Source organism: Hyperolius riggenbachi, chromosome 7 (genome assembly GCF_040937935.1).
Source record: "Hyperolius riggenbachi isolate aHypRig1 chromosome 7, aHypRig1.pri, whole genome shotgun sequence".
In the NCBI taxonomy this organism is placed as follows: Eukaryota; Metazoa; Chordata; class Amphibia; order Anura; family Hyperoliidae; genus Hyperolius; species Hyperolius riggenbachi.
The window spans coordinates 197,768,300-197,792,119 of record NC_090652.1 but is presented as its reverse complement, the minus strand read 5'-3'; the positions used below and the strand labels follow the sequence as shown (position 1 = coordinate 197,792,119).

The window sequence follows — 23,820 nt, the reverse complement described above, 5'->3', positions numbered from 1 at the left end:
GACATCTTTTATTCAAACACTTTAAAATTTCATTGTAGAGTGTTCACACAGATTAAAAACAAGATAAGTACAGATCACAGAAGGTTTTACCACACAGGAGGTGTGAAGGAGGTTGGCGATCTTTATGCCCCAGCAGTGGCTGGATAGTGTAATGGTTAAGGGCTCTGCCTCTGACACAGGAGACCTGGGTTCAAATCTCGGCTCTGCCTGTTCAGTAAGCCAGCACCTATTTCAGTATGGAGTTTCTTGGGCAAGTCTCCTTAACACTGCTACTGCCTACTGAGTGCGCTCTAGTGGCTGCCTCGCAAGCGATTTGAGTCCGACAGGAGAAAGGCGCTATACAAATACAAATACTGCCATTTTCTTTAACCACTTCAGCCCTCAGTCATTTTCACTTTATGCATCTGAGCAATGTTCACCTCCTATTCATTAGCTGATAATCACTCATCACTACTTATCACAATGAACTTATCTATATCTTGTTTTTTTCGCCACCAATTAGGCTTTCTTTGGAGGGTACATTTTGCTAAGAGCCACTTTACTTTAAAAGCATTTTAACAGGAAGAATAAGAAAAAACGGAAAAAATTCATTATTTCTCAGTCATTATAGTTTTAAAATAATGCATGCCTCCATAATTAAAACCCGTGTATTGTATTTGCCCATTTGTCCCAGTTATTACACCGTTTAAATTATGTCCCTATCACAATGTATGGCGACAATATTTTATTTGGAAATAAAAGTGCATTTTTTCCGTTTTGCATCCATCACTATTTACAAGCTTATAATGAAAAAAAATAGAAATATTTCATCTTTACATTGATATTTAACCACTTTAATCCCACGCGTATGCATTTCTCCATCCCTTTTTCCATCCTTTCACCACCAGGGAGGGAGAAATGCGTACTTTCCGCGCTCCCGCCGCTGCCCGCGCTCCCGCTCGCTCTAGCGCGCACTCCCGGCTCGTAAACATGCCGCCGCCCGCTCGCCGGAGATCAATGAACGGGAAAATCCATTCCCGTTCGTTGATCTAAGCCCCGCAATGATCCGCTGCTTCTCCGATAAGCAGCGCGATCAGTGTGGAAAAAAAAAAGTTCCCAGCCTCTTTGTACTTCCTGCAAGCGTCCTTCCGGACGCTTGCAGGTCGCATAAACAAAATGTTACTGTGGCCATCTTGTGGCCAAATAGTAAAACTACACCCTAAAGCATTTTCACATACAAATAAATTAGTTTTACACACAAAATTAGCTCCTTACCTCCCACACTCCCCAATTTTTTGTTCTTGTAATTTAAAAAAAAAAAATACAATTAAAAAAAATACATAAATAGTTACCTTAGGGACTGAACTTTTTAAATATTTATGTCAAGAGGGTATAACACTGTTACTTTATAAACTATGGGCTTGTAATTAGGGATGGACGCAAAACTAAAAAAAATGCACCTTTATTTCCAATTAAAATATTGCTGCCAAACATTGTGATAGGGACATAATTTAAACGGTTTTATAACCGGGACAAAAGGGCAAATACATTTAATGGGTTTTAATTACAGTAGCATGCATTATATAAAAACTATAAAGGCCAAAAACTGAAAAATAATATTTTTTTTCCCACATTCTTTCCTATTTTCCCATTAAAACACATTTAGAATAAAATAATTCTTAGCATAATGTCACACCTAAAGAAAGCCTAATTGGTGGCAAAAAAAATAAGATATAGTTCATTTCATTGTGATAAGTAATGATAAAGTTATAGACGAATGAATGGAAGGAGCACTGAAAGGTGAAAATTGCTCTGGTGGTCAAGGGGTAAAACCCCTCAGTTGGGAAGTGGTTAAAAAGTGTAGACCCTTAGGTAAATATTTACATTTTTTTTTATTGTAATGTTTTTTTTTTTTTTTATTAAACATTTTATTTGGGTATTTTTGGGAGGGTGGGATGTAAATAGTATTTTTTTATGTAAATATATGTGTATTTTTATTTTTTTTTACATTTAGATATAGTTTTACTTTTTGGCCACAAGATGACAGCCATGAGTTTGTACGCTTAGAGGGACGTAGGGGGACACAAGAGGCGGAAAGAGCGAGGCTTCCGAGAGAAGTGGTCGCTTTTTCAGCAGGGGAGAGGAATCAATCATCGGGCACCACGTCTCAATTGATTGATTCCTGGGCTAACAATCCGCAGCTGGGAGCGCGTATGCACGCGCGATTGGCCGCGGGAGCGCTCAGGAGTGCACATGACCTCCTGAACGTAGCTTCTACGTCCAGGAGGCATAAATGGTTAAGGGGCGAAACAATTGTTGACCTTCTCTGTACCTCCTGTATGGCTTACACCAACTTTTCTTTTGATCACTATTCATAACTCTCCTTCACTTCGAAGTATGTCCTTTATAGCAGTGCTTCCCAATCCTGTCCTCAAAGCCGCTTTACAGGAAACTGCTTATGTTCAATGGTGGGGTAATTAGTGTCTCAGTAGTGCTGATTAGCTACCTCTGTGGATTTCCACACAACATGCACTGAGTTAATTGAGGATAATTGAGGTAATTGAGGATGGAGTTGGGAAGCACTGCTTTATAGGAATCCAGGGTTTCACTCTGACATGGCTTTCCTCTGATATTTTTGGTATACAATGTTGGCTGGATAGAATACTGGTTAAAGAGGAGCTGTTAGGTGTAGGGTCTCAAAGAAAAAAAACACATATATCAGTAGCTAAATATTGGCTGTACTTACATTACATATGCATTTCACTGTCCACGTTTGGATTTCACAGAATTTTTATATAGTATTTGCAGAGAATGATGCTCCTGACAGCTCATGGCAGGTTCCATGTTTGTCTGTCTTGTATGAAGCCAATTGTGATGTAATATCCTCCCTTACCCTGCTTGCTGATGATTCAACTCACAAAAAAGATCAGGATCAAAGATCCTAATGGTTCATGATCCGGACAACACTACTGTGCAGTGAATATTAATTAGCCATGTGGCTAGGAACTAGTGTTGGGCGAACAGTGTTCGCCACTGTTCGGGTTCTGCAGAACATCACCCTGTTCGGGTGATGTTCGAGTTCGGCCGAACACCTGACGGTGCTCGGCCAAACCGTTCGGCCACATGGCCGAACTAAGAGCGCATGACCGAACGTTCCCCGAACGTTCGGCTAGCGCTGTGATTGGCCGAACGGGTCACGTGGTTCGGACCCGAACGCGCTCTGATTGGCCGAACGGTCACGTGGTTCGGGTAAATAAATACCCGAACCACGTCATATCTCCGCCATTTGTCTGTGGGTTTAGCTTTGGGTAGGCAGGCAGGGTAGTTCGCGCTCCAGCCACGCTAGCCAGGGTCCCCCCTGTCATTGTGTCACTGCTGGGAACAGTAGTACACCGCTTGCTCAGCCACACTATATAGCATTCTGTTTACTGCCACTCTGTGTACCTCGCTCAGCCACACTATATAGCATTCTGTTTACTGCCACTCTGTGTCTGCTGGGAATAGTAGTACACCGCTTGCTCAGCCACACTATATAGCATTCTGTTTACTGCCACTCTGTGTACCTCGCTCAGCCACACTATATAGCATTCTGTTTACTGCCACTCTGTGTCTGCTGGGAATAGTGGTACACCGCTCGCTCAGCCACACTATATAGCATTCTGTTCACTGTTCTGTGTCTGTTTGGAATAGTGGTACACCGCTCGCTCAGCCACACTATATAGCATTCTGTTTACTGTTCTGTGTCTGCTGGGAATAGTGGTACACCGCTCGCTCAGCCACACTATATAGCATTCTGTTTACTGTTCTGTGTCTGCTGGGAATAGTGGTACACCGCTCGCTCAGCCACACTATATAGCATTCTGTTTACTGTTCTGTGTCTGCTGGGAACAGTAGTACACCGCTCGCTCAGCCAGAGTATATAGCATTGTGTTTACTGCCACTCTGTGTACACCGCTCAGCCAGACTATATACCATTGTTTACTGACACTCTGTGTACACCGCTCAGCCAGACTATATACCATTGTTTACTGACACTCTGTGTACACCGCTCAGCCAGACTATATACCATTGTTTACTGCCACTCTGATTCTGCTGGGAACAGTAGTACACCGCTCGCTCAGCCAGACTATATAGCATTGTGTTTACTGCCACTCTGTGTACACCGCTCAGCCAGACTATATACCATTGTTTACTGACACTCTGTGTACACCGCTCAGCCAGACTATATACCATTGTTTACTGAAACTCTGTGTACACCGCTCAGCCAGACTATATACCATTGTTTACTGCCACTCTGATTCTGCTGGGAACAGTAGTACACCGCTCGCTCAGCCAGACTATATACCATTGTTTACTGACACTATATAGCAGACTATATAGCATTGTGTGTACACCGCTCAGCCAGACTATATACCATTGTTTACTGACACTCTGTGTACACCGCTCAGCCAGACTATATACCATTGTTTACTGCCACTCTGATTCTGCTGGGAACAGTAGTACACCGCTCGCTCAGCCAGACTATATACCATTGTTTACTGACACTCTGTGTACACCGCTCAGCCAGACTATATACCATTGTTTACTGCCACTCTGATTCTGCTGGGAACAGTAGTACACCGCTCGCTCAGCCAGACTATATACCATTGTTTACTGCCACTCTGATTCTGCTGGGAACAGTAGTACACCGCTCGCTCAGCCAGACTATATACCATTGTTTACTGACACTCTGTGTACACCGCTCAGCCAGACTATATACCATTGTTTACTGCCACTCTGATTCTGCTGGGAACAGTAGTACACCGCTCGCTCAGCCAGACTATATAGCATTGTGTTTACTGCCACTCTGTGTACACCGCTCAGCCACACTATATAGCATTGCGTACTCTGCCAGTCAGTGTGTATATTGCTGGGATCAGTAATACTCCACTCACCGTCAACCACTATATGAGCTCAACATGAGTTCCCCAGAGACCTCCGCTGTGAGCAGCACTCCCAACAACAGCAACAGCCAACGCCCCACGCAAGCTATAACATCCACCCCAGCAGCCAGTGGTCAGCAGCAGCCCTCCCCGGAGGAGAACGTTGTGTCCATCAGTCCGTCGCCAGAGCGATTAATGAGGGCTGCCATTGAGGAGATGATGGGGCCTGATGTGGAGGAGGAGGTCTGGCTCAGGCCAGCATCCCAAGTTAATGTTGAGGACGATGAGGGGTCTGTGTCTGGGGATGTTGGGGTGGCAGAGGTGGTGGGTGGGTCAGACTCAGGAGAAGAGTTGTATGATGAGGATGATGATCGGGACCATCTGTATGTGCCTCAGAGTCCGACCCCGGAAAACATGTTGTATCGTGTGTTTAGGTACTAAAATCTGCGTTCCCTCCCAGTAGTGTTGGGCGAACAGTGTTTGCCACTGTTTGGGTTCTGCAGAACATCACCCTGTTCGGGGTGACTATATAGCAGACTATATAGCATTGTGTTTAATGCCACTCTGTGTACACGGCTCAGCCACACTATATAGCATTGTGTTTACTTCCACTCTGTGTCTGCTGGGAACAGTAGTACACCGCTCACCCGCCACTGTATAGCATTGTGCTCTGTGTCACTGCTGACAATAGTGGTACACCGCTCACCCACCACTGTATAGCATTTCTGTACTGCCACTGTACTGCTGCCAGTCAGCGTGTACTTTAAGGATAAGTGAAATGAGGAAGAAATCCGGTGAAAGAGGGAGGGGCAAGGGAAGAGGTGTTTCCCCTGACGGTTCACGTACAGGCCACAGGGGAGCACCCAAGAAAACCCACTCAATACTGCCCATGTTGTCCAGGACAACAACCCTCACAGATCCAAAAGAACAGGACCAGATAATTACTTGGATGACCTCTCAAGCGTCCAGCAGTGGGTTAAGCAGCACCAGCACATCACGCACGAGGTCCGAGTCCTCAGCCAGTTAAAGTCTGGGTTTTCTTTGAAGACTGCACTGAGGATGTTACCATGGCGATTTGCAAGGTGTGCAAGACCCGCCTGAGCAGGGGGAAAAGTATTAACAACCTCTCCACCACCAGCATGAGCCGCCACATTCTATCCAAACATCCCACTCTGTGGGCAAACGCGGCAGGACAGGGTACCACCAGCAACACTGCCTCCCTTGGGTTCACCAGACTCACCACCAGACCCGCCTCAGCAGCAGCAGTAGCCCAGCCATTGCGTGGTTCACAACATTCACAAACATCAGACGATGCTGACACTGTCACTTTCCGGACTAGTGCTCTTGAGGTCTCCCAGTGTTCATCAAACACAACAACCAACAGCCCTTCGGTGTGCAGCGCTACGGTTGAGTTGTCTGTCTCTGAGATGTTTGAGCACAAGAGGAAATTGCCAGCAAATGACCCCCGGGCCGTGGCAGTAACAGCCAGCCAGCATAGCCAAGCTTCTGGCCTGCGAAATGCTGCCATATCGAGTGGTGGAGACAAACAGCTTCAAGGGCATGATGTCAGTGGCCATCCCACGTTACGTGGTTCCCAGCCGCTACCACTTTGCGCGCTCTGCAGTGCCTGAGTTGCATGAGCACGTGGTCAGCTAAATAACCCGAAGCTTGAAGAATGCCGTTGCCTGCAAGGTTCACCTCACCACTGACACCTGGACGAGTGCGTTCGGCCAGGGTCGATACATCTCCCTTACCGCGCACTGGGTGAACCTTGTGGAGCCTGGCAGCGATTCCTCACCTGCTACGGCGCGGGTGTTGCCCACGCCGCAAACAGCTGGATAACAACAGCAGCACCTACCTCTCTGACTCCTTCTCCTCCAACGCATCTCAAAGCTGTACCTCATCCGGAAATGCTAACCCAGCACCAGCAGCAGTAGGATCGTGGAAGCAGTGCAGCACAGCTGTTGGCATGCGTCAGCAAGCGTTGCTGAAGCTGATCTGCCTTGGGGATAAGCAGCACACAGGGGAGGAAATTTGGAGGGGAATAAAGGAACAGACGGATTTGTGGCTGGCACCGCTGGACCTGAAACCGGGCATGAAGCTAGACACCTGGCACGAACTGGCAATGTACGCAATAGAGGTGCTGGCTTGCCCGGCAGCCAGCGTTATGTCGGAACGCTGTTTCAGTGCTGCCGGAGGCATCATCACAGATCGGCGTATCCGCCTCTCCACAGAAAATGCAGACCGTCTGACTCAAATTAAAATGAATCAATCCTGGATTGGAAACGACTACGCAACACTCCTGGACCCCAACCAAGTAACATGACCGATGAACATCTGGGATGGTTTAGCGTTTCCGGTCCCTGTTTATTGAACCTCTCATCTGTATTACATTTATGACTGCATGGCGGCAAAAAGCATTGCTGCTATATCCGCACGCTTTTTGTCCTCATGCAAGGCCTGGGTTGTTGTGTCTCACAAAGCGTGGCCTTCTCCTCCTGCGCCTCCTCCTGTTCCATCACGTGTGCTGCTGCTGCTGCTGCTGCTGCTGGGTTACCGTTGCCGGTCCCTGTTTATGGAACCTCTTATCTTTATTACATTTATGACTACATGGCGGTACAAAGCATGCTATCCGCACGCTTTTTGTCCTCATGCAAGGCCTGGGTTGTTGTGTCTCACAAAGCGTGGCCTTCTCCTCCTGCGCCTCCTACTGTTCCATCACGTGTGCTGCTGCTGCTGCTGCTGCTGCTGGGTTACCGTTGCCGGTCCCTGTTTATGGAACCTCTTATCTTTATTACATTTATGACTACATGGCGGTACAAAGCATGCTATCCGCACGCTTTTTGTCCTCATGCAAGGCCTGGGTTGTTGTGTCTCACAAAGCGTGGCCTTCTCCTCCTGCGCCACCCTCCTCCTGTTCCATCACGTGTGCTGCTGCTGGGTTAGCATTACCGGTCCCTTTTCCTGGAACCTCTTATATGTATTACATTTATGACTGCATGCCGACAAAAAGCATGTTACCTGTGCAAAGAAAACAGACATTTCCCGCATTTAAAAGACAGTTTTCCCTTTGAAACTTTAAAATCGATTTTCTCAAAAACTATAAGCTCTTTTTGCTAAATTTTTTTTCCTCTTGTACCCACTCCCAAGGTGCACATACCCTGTAAATTTGGGGTATGTAGCATGTAAGGAGGCTTTACAAACCACAAAAGTTCGGGTCCCCATTGACTTCCATTATGTTCGGAGTTCGGGTCGAACACCCGAACATCGCGGCCATGTTCGGCCTGTTCGGCCCGAACCCGAACATCTAGATGTTCGCCCAACACTACTAGGAACAATAGCGGACTCCTGCAGTATACTCTAACGAAACATGTGCCCTGTGAACAGCACATTGATTTTTCAGTGTTGTGAGCTGGGCTGCAAGTTACAAGCTGCTGTAACATGAGCCTGTAACTTCTCACTGTGAAAGCAGCCTTAGGGCGGGATAGGGAAATGAAGGGGAGGACCAAGGGAGTGCAGTGGGGAGAAGAAGCAGCCCCAGAATGCTTTGCAGTATCTGTTATGCGGCCTGCCGGCCTCCTTAGGAGCTTGGGAATAAAGAGCCTTGCTGTTTAGCAAACATCAAAGTAAGAGAGATTTTTAACTTCAGTATTGCCTTTTTGGCTGCCTTCTAAACTGTTTAACACAGGAGAATAGAGGTTTAAATAAGCTTTTGCAGCCTGACAGTTACTCTTTAAGGGCTCTGTCTCTGACACAGGCGACATGGGTTTGATCTTCTGAATCTTGGCTCTGCCTGTTCAGAAAGCCAGCGCCTATTCAGTATGGAGTCCTCCCTAACTCCCTAACACTGCTACTGCTTACTTAACGTGCCCTAGTGCCAGTTGCTGCAGCTTAAGCATTTTGAGTCCTCCAGGAGAAAAGTTCAATATAAATGTTATTTGTCCTTTCTTATCTTGACAATGTAGGGTTTAGCATTGTCACTTGCTGTAAGGTCCAGGCCTCGGTACCCATCTCTTTTCTATAATTATCTAGTATTACCTGTATGCTATTCGTAATTCAATAGTAAAAGTGTAGTCCGCACGAGATCGGATAAGGATAAAAGTGTTTAATTCAGGCATAATATAAACTAAAATCCATGAACACCACATGCAAACCACTAGCATGTGGTGTTCTTCGATTTTAGCTTGTATTATGCCTGATTGAATAAAAGCACTTTTATCCTTATCTGGTCTTGTGTGGACTACACTTTTACTATCGGATATTGGGGGCCTGAGCAGCCTGGTTCCTGCACAGTTGGTGGGACGGAGGTTTAGAGCGGAACATCACATACTCTTGCTATTGGTACTTTAATCAACCTTGCTGCTCCTGATCTCCCCTCTTTAACATCTTGCAACTTGTAATTTTTCCAACTTCTAAACCTATTGTCTTTAATTAAATGACAATCAATATCAGTGCCATACCACAGGCGCGGAGCTAGGGGGGGGTCGGGGTAGGACAAGTGCCCCGGGGCGCCTGGTCCCCAAGGGCGCCCAGCTGAGCTCCGGGGTTTTTTTTTTTTTTTTTTTTTTTTGCGGGGGGAGCAGGAGCAGCGCAGAGAAGAGGGAGAGCTGTGGGGAAGGGGGGCCATCTCCCCCCTCCTTCCCTCACCTTAGGTGCTCTCCCTCCCTCGCTGTCCCCTCCAATGTCCGGGTGGCTGGCAGCGGCGGGCGGAACTCACCTCTGTCTCGCTCCAGCGCCGGCCGGAAGTTCGGGTGCGCAGCCACTGCTCTGGTCTGGACCAGACCAGAGTAGTGGCAGATCCATCCGGCGCTGCGACGAGACGTAGGTAAGTTCCGCCCGCCGCTGCCAGCCACCCGGACATTGGAGGGGAGAGCGAGGAAGGGAGAGCAGCTCTTCCTCTTCTCTACGCTGCTCCCCTCCTGCTGAGGAGGTGGACACCTGACCTGGCTACCTACTCTGGGCACATATACCCCTGGCTACCTACTCTGGGCACATATACCCCTGGCTACCTACTCTGGGCACATATACCCCTGCCTACATATATTAGGCACATATACCCCTAACTACATATACTGGGCATATACCCCTGGCTACCTACTCTGGGCACATATACCCCTGGCTACCTACTCTGGGCACATATACCCCTGGCTACCTACTCTGGGCACATATATCCCTGGCTACCTACTCTGGGCACATATACCCCTGCCTACATATATTGGGCACATATACCCCTAACTACATATACTTGGCATATACCCCTGGCTACCTACTCTGGGCACATATACACCTGGCTACCTACTCTGGGCACATATACCCCTGCCTACATATATTGGGCACATACATATACTGGGCATATACTCCTGGCTACCTACTCTGGGCACATATATCCCTGGCTACCTACTCTGGGCACATATACCCCTGCCTACATATACTGGGCACATATACCCCTAACTACATATACTGGGTACATATACCCCTGGCTACATATACTGGGCATATATACCCCTGGCTACATATACTGGGCACATATACCCCTGGCTACATATACTGGGCATATATACCCCTGGCTACATATACTGGGCACATATTATACCCCTGGCTACATATACTGGGCACATATAACCCTGACTACATATACTGGGCACATATACCCCTGGCTACATATACTGGGCACATATACCCCTGGCTATATATACTGGGCACATATACCCCTGACTATATATACTGGGCACATATACCCCTGGCTACATATACTGGGCACATATACCCCTGGCTACCTGTTCTGTGGACATCTATACTGCTGGCCACCTATTCTGGGTACACCTATAGACCTGGGGCTACCTATTTTTGGGGAAGCACTGCTGTCAGATTGAGTGTATTTTGGGGAACTGCTGCCAGGTGAGAGGTGTCTACCATATTAAGGGGGCATTCTGCTTATTTATGCGAAATGCTGTCTATTTATGTGCTTCCTGACTGCTGAATTTGTCTTGTTGGGGGCTTCATGGTTACTGAATTTGTCTTGTTGGGGGCCTCATGATTTGTTGGGGGCCTCAAGATCGCTGAATTTGTCTTGTTAGGGGCCTCATGATTGCTGAATTTGTCTTGTTAGGGGCCTCATGATTGCTGAATTTGTCTTGTTGGGGGCCTCAGGATTGCTAAATTTGTCTTGATGGGGGCCTCATGATTGCTGAGTTGGTCATGTTGGGGGCCTCATGTTTGCTCATGATTGCGGAATTTGTCTTGATGGGGGGGGGCTCATGATTGCTGAATTTGTCTTGGAACATGCTGGAAGGTACATACTGAGGGAGGGTGGGTGAGCGTGAGCCTGCTAACCTCCATGTACATTTGAAGGGGCGTGACCAAATGTGCAGCACCCATAACCACGCCCACATTTGGTCACGACCCTTCACCTTAGGGGGCGCATTAATAGTCTTTGTCCCCGGGCGCTGAAAACCCTAGCTACGCCTCTGCCATACCAGTAACGTCACCTAACCATGTCCGTTGTCCTGGAGTAAACCTTGACTCTGCTTTTCTTTAAACCTTGCATTAATACACTAACCACCTCCCATTGTCTTCTTATTAAAAAAAAATCTCCCATGTCTTCCCCGTCCTTGCACAGTGCACAAGAAAAATGTTGTAGTGCTTGCTCTCCTCATATCAATATAGAGTACTGTAACACTCTTTTGTGCAGCCATCCAGGTATCCGATTGGCCCCACTCAGATACATCCTGAACTCTGCTGTGTTACCCATCCACCTTTCTACTCACTCCTCAAAAGTTGTTCCCTTCTGCCATTATTTCCACTGGCTATTACATATACAGTATATAATCCAGTTTGGCCTTCTAAAAGTAATTTATAAAGCTCTATATATTGCAACCCCTTTATACATTACCATACTAGTCATCAGATACTAGCCATGATGTAATATCCACTCTGAAAATAAACTTTTTCTTTTGTTCATTCTAATCACTTCCCCACACACCTAAATTCATGACTTCTTGAGAGCTTCTCTCTTTTGAAACGCCTTTGCATAATCCAGGGGTGCCCACACTTTTTCGGCTCGCGAGCTACTTTAAAATTCGCCGAGGCCAGGAGATCTACCGACGTTTTAAATGCACCCGCCCCCCCCCTTCCCCCGAAAGTTAGTTAGGTATAGGTCCTCTCAGTACAGGTTAGCTAGGCATAGGTCCCCTCAGTACAGGTTAGCTAGGCATAGGTCCCTTCAGTACAGGTTAGCTAGGCATAGGTCCCTTCAGTACAGGTTAGCTAGGCATAGGTCCCTTCAGTACAGGTTAGCTAGGCATAGGTCCCCTCAGTACAGGTTAGCTAGGTATAGGTCCCCTCAGTACAGGTTGCTAGGTATAGGTCCCCTCAGTACAGGTTGACTAGGTATAGGTCCCCTCAGTACAGGTTAGCTAGGTATAGGTCCCCTCAGTACAGGTTAGCTAGGTATAGGTCCCCTCAGTACAGGTTAGCTAGGCATAGGTCCCTTCAGTACAGGTTAGCTAGGTATAGGTTCCCTCAGTACAGGTTAGCTAGGCATAGGTCCCTTCAGTACAGGTTAGCTAGGTATAGGTCCCTTCAGTACAGGTTAGCTAGGTATAGGCCCCCTTACTACAGGTTAGCTAGGTATAGGCCCCCTTAGTACAGGTTAGCTAGGTATAGGTCCCCTCAGTACAGGTTAACTAAGTATAGGTCCCCTCAGTACAGGTTAGCTAGGTATAGGTCCCCTCAGTACAGGTTGGCTAGGTATAGGGCTGGCACATGTAATCACTTACCTCCCTTCAACTGTGGAGTTTGCGGCTTGTCATCTCCCCATACAGGCCATGTGCAGCAGCGATGCGGGCAGCCACGACACCTCGTGCGCGCAGCCTACTTTACATCACCAGGCGGCTGAGGGAGTGCTTCGGCGGGCAGCGTGAGAGGAGGCGAAAGTGTTGCCTCCAGCGCCGCCCCCAGCCATGACAATGCCGCCCTTGGCCTCTCAGCCGCGCCTCTCTCCACTCCTGATTGGACACACATCAGCGGCCAGCAGCAGAATCTGATAGGACGCGGCCAAGCTTGGCCGCGTTCTACAGCTGCTGGCCACAAAAGTCAATGGGATGCGGCCAGGAGGCCGCGATCTACCAATCAGGCGGTCGCGATCTACCGGTAGATCGCGATCGACCTATTGGGCAGCCCTGGCATAATCCATTTGGCACTTACCAACAACTGAGCACAACCTGAAGGTAGGGGTCACACTTGTCTTTCAGTTTTCTACACTTTTCAGAAAACTGAAAGACAAGTGTGACCCCTGCCTTACAGCAGCTAATGTAATTTATAGAGAAAAGTGACAAATTGTGCAAGATGTCAGTTTTTTTTCTGCGTGCGAAATCTGCATTCAAGTGTTACCTAGCCCATTGATTAACATGAGTTCTCAGTTGAAATCAGTTTTTCTGTGCAGAAAACGTGCATGAAAGCTGACAAGTGTGACCCCTGCCTAAATGTCACCTTTTCAGATACATCTAACTTGGGACACTTTCCTTTAGACTGAATGGGCAGAGCCATCACTATGAAAGTGTAATTGATCTGTATTGCCTAGCTTCTGCTATTATGCACCACCTACTTGGTATACTGTGGGACTTTATCTACATATCTTTATCTATATTATCTATATTAGCCTGGTTTGAATTAGGAATTGTCTGTTTATGCCATTGCAATTGTTAAGCACTGTAAAATATGCTGGCACTATATAAATCTGTAGAAATGTATATTAAATAATTAGTCTTTAGTCTCTGAAAGATGTTTGGAAATATTTGTGTGCTGCCACACTTGTATTTCAAAGCATTTCAGGATTAGGGTTATTATGAGCAATTGACATTATCAAAGGACTTCAGTGAATGACACTGTGTTTGTTTCAGACCTCTGAGACATTTGATTTCACACATCCTGTACTTTGAGAGATTAGTTTAGATTACATCCTCTTGTGTAGAAAATGGTTATTAACAGTGCAGTTCACTCTCATAAACCAGACATTGCAACAACAACAAAACAAAAACTAAACAAAAAAACAAATCAGAAAACAGCAGAGGATATCCTAATACCATTTTCAGTAGGCGCTGAGATTTTTTTTTTTCTGGAAAGAGCCTGCATCATGGAAGATTGATATTAAAATAAAAAGTATGAATACACTAACTATTTCCCGGATTTCCTACTTATCATTCATTAATTTATATTGAATAACTAATTTAAACCTGAAGTGATTTGAGAAACCTCTGGATGCCTGATTTTTACATTTGCTCCTCTTACACCACCGTTTTGTAAATGTATAGCTGCACTACTGTGGTTGCTACCTGCTGCTCCATTCTATGATATATATATATATATATGTATCCTACCTAATAAAAGCTAACTGTCGCTGCGTCCAGCAGTTTTGTCCCTGTGTCCCAGGACTTTTGTTACTGCGCATGTGCACAGTAACTGACAGCTGGGACCAGGGGGCTGGACGGGCGAGCGAGGTGAGCGGGTGTGGGTGGAGCGAGGTGGGCGGGTGCGGGCGAGCAAGGTGGGCGGGCACGCGCCTGCGTCGGGTGCGCGGCGGTTGCGTGCACAGCGTGCACGCGCATGCGCACTGGCGGCGGCGGGGGCCGTAGACCTAGAGCCCGTTTTTGTTTAGGTTGCTCAGAAACCTGCTTTCTGTTAGGATAAGGGAATCTGTTGCACTGCAGAGATGATCATACCCATTGAGGTGTATTAGGGGAATGCAATTGTGTGTGCTAATGAAGTCTCTGACAAAGTACACAATTATATACAGTTTACAAAACATAGTATATTGATAGTATATACAGTGTGGAGATCCCTTTCACCTTCTATGGCTGTGTCGCAAAATTCTAAAATTTAGGAGAAAGTTCTGGAGGATGTGCTCAATTACCTACTCTTCTCAAACAACAAGCAATTTTTCTTAGCAGCTAAGTGTATTCTGAAACTAAGGATTCACTCCTCCCCCTTTCAAAAAAATCAGGTGGAAGTTTTATGTAAGTTTATGTACATAGCTCAATTTGAGAAAAAAATAAATCTAAGGCACCGTGACATTTTCAAATGCAATTGCTTTATGTTTGCATTTTGCAGTGTAAAAGAGCCCCAATGGGTCTTTTTAAAATCCATTTTATGCAGGGTTATAATTAATAGATAATTAAAAAAAAACCAAAAAGACAAACATACTTGCTTTTAAAATAACTTTATTAATGTCCTCTGTTACATATACATTATCTCTTTTTCAAATAAAGTTAGTTTGGTTTAAAAAAAAGATTGTTAGTGGCCTCTGAAGAAGCAGATTTAATATCAATGAAATGTGTGTCAGGTGTTTAAGAAGCTCAGAGTTAGCCGGGTGAATGATACCTGAAATGATGGCCTCAATGATCTAATGTTTAATACATATTATATGATGTTTGTATAAAAAAACAATCCTTTATTAATCTTATTTCAAAGTGGAATTTTATCTAATTTAACACTATTGGTACTAATGGTCAGCACAAATATCCCTCTTTCTTCTTTTGTTTCCGCTTTCTCCAATTTGTAAATTAATTTAGTATACTAACATTCACGATTTATGTGATTTTATATATACTCTATGTTTGTTTATATTAAGAAAATATGCTTATTGAATTTGGATATTATTGTCAATTGGCCATATCCTGTTAACTTGTATCCTGAGTTTTCTCCAAGGAGATATTTTCAAACCTTAGCAATAAAGTACTTTTAAAGGGACCCATACACTGGTTGATTTCAGCCATCGATCGATTGATCGATTCTGTAGAATCAATCGATCAGAAATCAATTCTTTCAAATCAGCGATTTGCGATCGATTTGATCTATCTGACAGGATGGAAAATCTAGAACGATCTGCTCAGCAGATCGATGGCCCATAGGGTTGAATTGGATCTAATGGTGCAATAATGCATTTAGATAGATTTTCAAAAGATTTCAGAATCTGTTCCTGGTGTGTGGCATACATCAGATAGATTCCTGTGAGATTCGACTTGACAGGCATCTGACAGAAATCTATCTGATGGTTGAATCTGCTGCAAATCTACAGTATAAGTGTATGGCCACCTTAAGGCTTCCACTGAGCAAGAAATTACTTAAAATAAGTTTCATATCACCTTTTAACCTAGTTTTTAGTACTTTTTTGATTGCTGAAAGTACTGAAAACTAAGTTTGGGGGTATACAATGAAAAATAATTTTGAAGAAAAGCAAAAGTTTCCTTCTTACACACTTCTAGGAGTTCTGGTTCACCATGAGCTTACTGGGTAGTCTGTAACTTCTTGGAGAAAACTCAGAAGAAAAGCTAATGGGATATGGTCCAAGGAGTGAGCTATTCCAGTCATTTTAAACCTAGACAGCCTTACAAATAAAGACACAGCAGGCAAATAAGGACACCGCAGGCAGTCAGATGTTAAAGGAAGATGTAGAAGCTATTGGGATGTTAGAGGAAGATGCAGTGACCAGAAGAAGACAGAACAACCCCTGACATGTCACAGGATAGTACGGTGACCACTAGAGGTGTCATCTGAAATTCAATTTCTTAGTTGATTTTGCTTTACAATCAGTGGAATTTACAGCGGCTGCACCAGAGACTATTCAGAGGTAGTGTTGATTAATGAGATGCAAATATTTCCAAGTTCATGCAGGATTATGCATATTTTTATGCAAATATATGCATCTTGAAAATGGACCAATCAAGTCCCACCAAGGTTTAAATTAATAGGTCCATTTAAAGCTGCATATATTTGCATAAAAATGTACATAATTCGGCATGAACTTGGGCATTTTTGCATCTCATTGATCATCCCTAGTCAGAGCTAGTTCAAAGTACAAGAGCTTTTCTCAGCGCTTTGTAATTTTAAAAGCTCTTGCTAATGTTATCCTATGTGTGTGTTCCCACTGGAGCGATGTTATTTTGTAAAAATCCCCCATAGCATTGCATTAGCAAGAGCTTTAGAATCTCCAGTGCTTAAAAAGCTCTTTTAGTGTGAATCAGCCCTTAGAGGCTAATGACTTATTGCCTGACAGCTTAGAGCAGGGACATATCACTGCTAAGTGATTATTGCACATTTCTGTAACTTGTCAGCATTCACTTCTCTTCCTGTAACATAACACCAATTCATGTTGTTTTCTGTAATTTCTCATATATCAGAAGTCAGTGAACCTTCCTGAAACATGTCAGTGGCCACTGTACCTTCCTGTAACAGCTCAGAGGTCAGTGCTTTCCTGCAACATGCCAGTGGTCAACAGGGATGAGCATATAATTCAACTTTATATTATCTCCAGAAACAGGAATTGTTATTTTTCTTGAGGATAATCAGATTTAAATGTCTAATGACAGTTTAGAACTGTAATAGATCAGCTATATGTAAAAGAGAAACCGAGAGCCCAATAGTGTAATATGTTCAAAACAAGTGGGTATTTGAAAGAGTATAAATTTTATACTCACAAACCAGGGTTACCTCCAGGCAACCACTGTGTAGGCAGGTGAGGAGATTCTCCTGTCCTCACTCAGGATTAAGAAGTCGCACTCTGTAGACAGTAGAAACAGGGGGTATCCCCCTCCACCAGGGTGGATATATATGACCAAACAGGTATAGACCAGAGGCGCCAAAAGTATAAAAACAATTATTAAAAGTTCTAAAATGCTTAGGAGGCAGTGGTGGACTTACCTCCTGCAAGCAGACCCAAGAGGCTGTATAATTCAACAAAGTGTTTATTGGGTATACTCCAGGGGGATTTCGCAACGCGTTTCACAGGCTTTGCACCCGCTTCCTCAGGCAATAAACAATAGGAGCATACATCAGCATTTGGTCAGGGACACACTCGGCGCCTAGTGTGTCCCTGACCAAATGCTGATGTATGCTCCTATTGTTTATTGCCTGAGGAAGCGGGTGCAAAGCCTGTGAAACGCGTTGCGAAATCCCCCTGGAGTATACCCAATAAACACTTTGTTGAATTATACAGCCTCTTGGGTCTGCTTGCAGGAGGTAAGTCCACCACTGCCTCCTAAGCATTTTAGAACTTTTAATAATTGTTTTTATACTTTTGGCGCCTCTGGTCTATACCTGTTTGGTTGTAATAGATCAGCGGTTATTGTAGATTTGTGTAACTTTCCAGCAGTCACCTCCTCTCCTGTAAAACAACAATAGTTACTGTGTCACCTCCTCTCCTGTAAAACAACAATAGTTACTGTGTCTGTCTGTAACCTGACAGTTTAAAGCTATGATATTCATATTGCTTCATTAGGCAAGCATGCATATCCTCTTATTTGTAAGATTACATATTCATAGGACATGTTACTTTCATATAATCATAGTTTATGTCACATGACCAATGAACAAATACATTTTTGGGATTGTCATAATTTTCCCTATAGGCCTACACAGGTCTACCATGATTCAGGTATTCTATAAATTACTTATGAACCTTGTCCCCAGGTTTTTAAATGTAGGGAGCCCCTAGTTTCATGTTTCAAAACCATTATAGTGCTAGCTTTATCAAAAGAATATTTGATCCATTTGTATTGCAAGGTTACAGAAATTCAGGTAAATGGTGTGGAATGTTGTGAGTAAGTAACATGTATATAATACTATTTCCTGTTATAGGATTTTTATATCAAAACAGCCTTGCCTATTGATGCCTATGGATGCATTTTTTTACCTGTTGTTTCTACACTCACAGATTTATAAAGAACAACTAAACACTCGGGTAGTTCTGGTTGCTGTAGAAACGTGGACTGATAAAGATCGCATAACAATTGGACCGGACCCTCTGAAGATGCTACATGACTTCTCCAAATATAGACAGAATCACATTAAACAACATGCTGATGCTGTACACCTTCTCTCGTATGTACCCAACAATGTTTTCATTTCCATATGACTCAGATAAGTAAAATCCATTTGTTGTACCTGTAAATAATATATTGCTATTAAATAGATGTACCATTTTTATTTAAATAAAATGTTTCTATAAATTGAAAATGTGTTTCCGTGTTTATTTCCCTGAATGTTAAGGAATGGAACTTTCCATTACAAGAGAAGCAGTATGAGCTATTTCGGAGGAGTGTGTTCTCTCTCTAGAGGCGTTGGAGTCAATGAGGTAATATTCTTATATAATATAGATCGTTTATTTTGGATTGTTGTGTATATTTTAAGTACTAGACCAGCCAAACTTTAATTTTAATTGTAATTTTGGATACAGTGAGATAGAGCTAGAACTTCTACTGAGTTTTTATTTCTGTTTGGGTGCCAGATTGTGAGATTTTCCCTCCTTTTCGACTTCCTATTCCATTTACAGGGTGTCCAGAAACCAGAAGTGATGTGTAGTTTTCCAGTAAGGACTTATATGAATATACGAACACCATATTTTGTGGCATATGAAAGTATTAGAACATCTGCATGATTTCTACTGTGGACTGTGTTTCTACTGGGGATATTATTTCCAATTCCTCTCCCAGTTAGGAAACATAAAAAAGGGAATTACAAAGAATAAATAACAAGGTGTTTAATTACAACGTATATCTGTATTGGAGACCCTAATAATAACTACCTCTTTCGATAGCTAACCATTAAGATGTAGCTCAAATTTCCACTTAAGCAACATAAAATCATCCACACCTATGACTGAACAGTCCATTGATCTGGTGAACAGTTCAGAAGCTCAACTGTGTGAGGGAGATACTCAAAGAAAGATTGCCATATATGTAACAACTGTATGTGGACAAACTCTTGGATAGATTGTATGCAATATTAGAATAGGGACACTGCACATACAGAATATTATTAAGTATTTATATAGTGCTGACGTCTTCCACAGCGCTGTACAGATTATATTGTCTTGCCACTTAACTGTCCCTCAGAGGGGCTTACAATCAAATCCTTACCATGGCCATATGTCTATGTATGTATTGTGTAGTGTATGTATTATAATATAGGTTCAATTTAGGGGGAAGCCAGTTAACTTATCTTTATGTTTTTGGGGTGTGGGAGAAAACTGGAATGTCAGAGGAAACCCATGCCAACAGGGGGAAACATACAAACTCTGCACATAGTACCCTGGCTGGGATGAACTGGGAACCCAGTGCTGCAAGGCAAGAGTGCTAACCACCATGCCACTGTGCTGCCCAGTAATGGTGCTTTTGAAATGTATGTATCAAGTCATACTTTGACAATTAGTTGTACATTAGTTGTACATCAGTTGTAAAACACATGATACAAATGGTGCTGTGGCTGTAATGTTGCCTATATTTACAGTGGGGGAAATAATTATTTGATTGAAGTGCAGAGTGTGCATCATTTCTGTGTCATGACAGAGGAGTGGTGCAGGAGCCTTACTTACAGTATATATACTGCCTATTTATTATTTTTACCCTTAAAACTCACAGGGTAATACCATTTGACTCAGCTACTATTCTTTTCCAATGTCCTAGTGATCTTCAATAAAGTAGGGGTTGGAATTGTATTATTGTTCACTTCCGCCCAAACACATAATTATTCCAGTTAGAGTGTCCAGAAGAGGAGAACATTTCCAAAACAGGTACACAAACAGAAACAGAAAATTGACAGACGTTCTAACTTGTTTTCACTGTATCAAAAAAAAAAAAAAAATAATAATAATGTTTAAGCTGAAGTTATAGTATATACATTTTTATATAAAATATAAAGGTATTTCATGTAAAAAAATTTTTTTTTTTTACATTTTTACATACAGATATTTGATTATCATTTTAACAATTCTGAGAGATAACGATGATGTGGTATAACAAATATGTACAATTTACATGTTGACGTGCATTGAGAAAATAAAATATACATACATGCAAAAAGCTATTTCTAATATCTAAAATGTCAATCAGTTGCATCAAATCAGATTCAAATGACTAAAAGAGCATTAGAGTACTCTGTCTCATTTAAGCCTTATTGTGTACACTATTAGGCAATTATCGCGTTTGCCCCTCCAGCTTGTTCTAAAGGTCCGTACACACGCCGGACTTTAGGCAACGACGGGTCCGTCGTTGCCTCCCGCTGGGTGGGCGTGCCAGCGACAGTCCGGCGTGTGTACGCTCTGTCGTCAGACTGATACGGCTGTTTCTGAGCGATCCGCCGGGCGGATCGCTCAGAAACAGCCGTATCAGTCTGACGACAGAGCGTACACACGCCGGACTGTCGCTGGCACGCCCACCCAGCGGGAGGCAACGACGGACCCGTCGTTGCCTAAAGTCCGGCGTGTGTACGGACCTTAAGATCTAGTATCACAGCAACCTCCAAGCACATTGTTCTCCTCCTTAGCCCTCCTACAGGAAGCTCCTTTATCAAGCGTCACACCATTGTCTCTACTCCCCTTTTTCATAGAAATAGCTGCATCACTGTGGTATAGTAAGACAAGATGTTTTCTACAGCACTCAGCCCCCAACCTGTTGCCTGAGGGACAAATTCCCAATCCCTGTCGGCAACAACCATTGTGCGTGTGTATGCAACTTCAGACAGTTTAAATTGCTCATTGATAATTAAAAAGGTGATATCATCGTTTCCAGATGAATAAAATAACTCCATTTGGCCCTTAGAAAATAAGGCTTTAGATGCCTATGAGATTGGGAAGGGATTAAAAAACGTACCGAGACAATTGGACATCAATTCTGACATCATGTGGAAGATATTCTACTTGTGGAAAACAATTCAAGGAACTGCCAATGTGCTCAGTCCAAGCCAGACCAGAAATTCAGTCCAAGAGCAGAAAACAAGATGTGGAGTGAAGTCTCAAAGATTACCAAAAGCCACATAAGGGCAAGCATAAAATGTGCCCATAAATATCCAGGCAAAAAACAGAATTTCTAGACCATTGAAGAAGCAAAAATCCTCAAGAAGTAGAACCAGAAGAAGTTTGTTGAACATCAAAAATAACATTTTCACAGGAGATCTTGAAAACAATCATAAACGATAGTTATGGAAAATGTGTGGCTTGATATTGCTTTGTAGCTTCATGGCATGTGCAGCTTCCTATTATAGAATATAGCATAAGCTTGTGATTGTACCAGAGGGTATGTGACCTGCTAAACAGAGGAATCCATGTTTATAATAGCAACCCTGCTGGCAAATAAGGGGCTGTCAGATACTGAAAAAGTGCACTGAGGATTTTATTTTATCTATTACATGAATGACTACAGGGGTAGAGGAATGTCAAAATAGACTTTTTGCATGAACTGTATTCTATGTATCCTACAGTCCTAATCCTAAACACAACTTTCCTGGAATCCCACAGCCTGAGGGGTGGGAGCCACAGGAGTGTTTTGAGCCTTTCTGGATTTGCATTTGCCAGAAATTCCAAATAGTGAAAAGCTAATGAAAGTTATAATGTTGGGTTATAGCATTATTATTAGTATTATTTAGACTAGTTTTGTGACTTTAAACATACCCATATATGTTAAACTTACATTTGCCATTTGCAGGCTGCAAGTGGCTACTGGGGTTCTCTTGCCAATGCCATCAGCTGTACGCCAATAAAGTGCCCCGTGGAATTGCAACAAATGATAGGGGGATAAAATCAGCCAATGCTCATGATACTACACATAATGTGACCATTGTCTAGATATGAGATCTTTCTTTGATAAAAAACAACAACCTATCTGATCAGTTTTTGGGCATTAATGGATTACAGTACTCTTCCTCCAATGAAACGATTTCTATTATTCAACTCTACAGAAATAAAAGTTTACTAAAACAATCCTGAACCTGATCATTAAGATCTACAGTGTTATTATTAAATTACAAAGCACCAACATATTCCATGGTGCTGTACAAAGTAAGAAACAAACATGGGTACATAATTATACAGACAATGGTATACACCAATATGTAAAATACAGAATTGGTACAAAATACAGAATTGGTACAAATACAGAATTAGTAATTACAGTGACAAAAGTAACATGATGATTAAAATGTATAACCAATTCCAAGACACAAAAAGGTGAGAGAGAACTGCCCTTGTGAGCTTACAATCTAAAGAAATGGGGGGGGCAAGAGGTATAGTAGAAGTGCATCTTGGCCTTAGGTCAAAGGGGGATGGCCTAAGATAGAGCGTATGCGTGTCGGAAAAGTGAGTGTTGAGGTAGAGTTTAGCCACTTCACAACTGAGGGGTTTTACCCCTTGAGCACCAGAGCAATTTTTACCATTCAGCGCTCCTTCCATTCATTCGTCTATAACTTTATAATTACTTATCACAATGAAAGGAACTATATCTTGTTCTTTTCGCCACTAATTAGGCTTTCTTTAGGTGGGACATGATGCCAAGAATTGTTTTATTCTAAATGTGTTTTAATGGGAAAATAGGAAAAAATGTGGGAAAAAATTTATTATTTTTCAGTTTTCTGCCTTTATAGTTTTTAAATAATGCATGCTACTGTGAGTAAAACCTATGAAATTTATTTGCCCTTTTGTCCCGGTTATAAAACCGTTTAAATTATGTCCCTATCACAATGTTTGGCGCCAATATTTTATTTGGAAATAAAGGTGCATTTTTTTCAGTTTTGCGTCCATCCAATCTAATTACAAGCCCATAGTTTATAAAGTAACTATTTATGTATTTTTTTTAATTGTAATTTTTTTTTAATTACAAAAAAAAATAAAAATTGGGGAGTGTGGGAGGTAATGAGTTAATTTTTAGTGTATAACTAATATATTTGTATATGAAAAATGCTTTAGGGTGTAGTTTTACTATTTGGCCACAGTAATTTTTTGGTTATGCGACCTGCAAGCGTACATGAAGTACGCTTGCAGGAAGTTCAGGGAGGCTGGGAAACGTTCTTTTTTTCACAATGATCGCGCTGCTTCTCATAGAAGCAGCTGATCATTGCGTGGGGCTTAGATCAATGAACGGGAAAAGTTTTTCCC

At 43.1% G+C, this 23,820-nt stretch overlaps 1 protein-coding gene across 10 annotated transcripts in view; it reads left to right on the top strand.

Annotated features, from left to right (window-relative positions):
• ADAM23 (ADAM metallopeptidase domain 23) overlaps window positions 1-23,820 on the top strand; it is a 468,543-nt gene that overhangs the window by 343,998 nt on the left and 100,725 nt on the right. For all 10 annotated transcript variants that reach the window (XM_068244982.1, XM_068244983.1, XM_068244981.1 and 7 more), the window contains 2 exons: window positions 18,610-18,776; window positions 18,945-19,029. In XM_068244982.1, coding sequence (XP_068101083.1) covers window positions 18,610-18,776; window positions 18,945-19,029 — 252 coding nt within the window. The remainder of the gene's footprint in view (window positions 1-18,609; window positions 18,777-18,944; window positions 19,030-23,820) is intronic.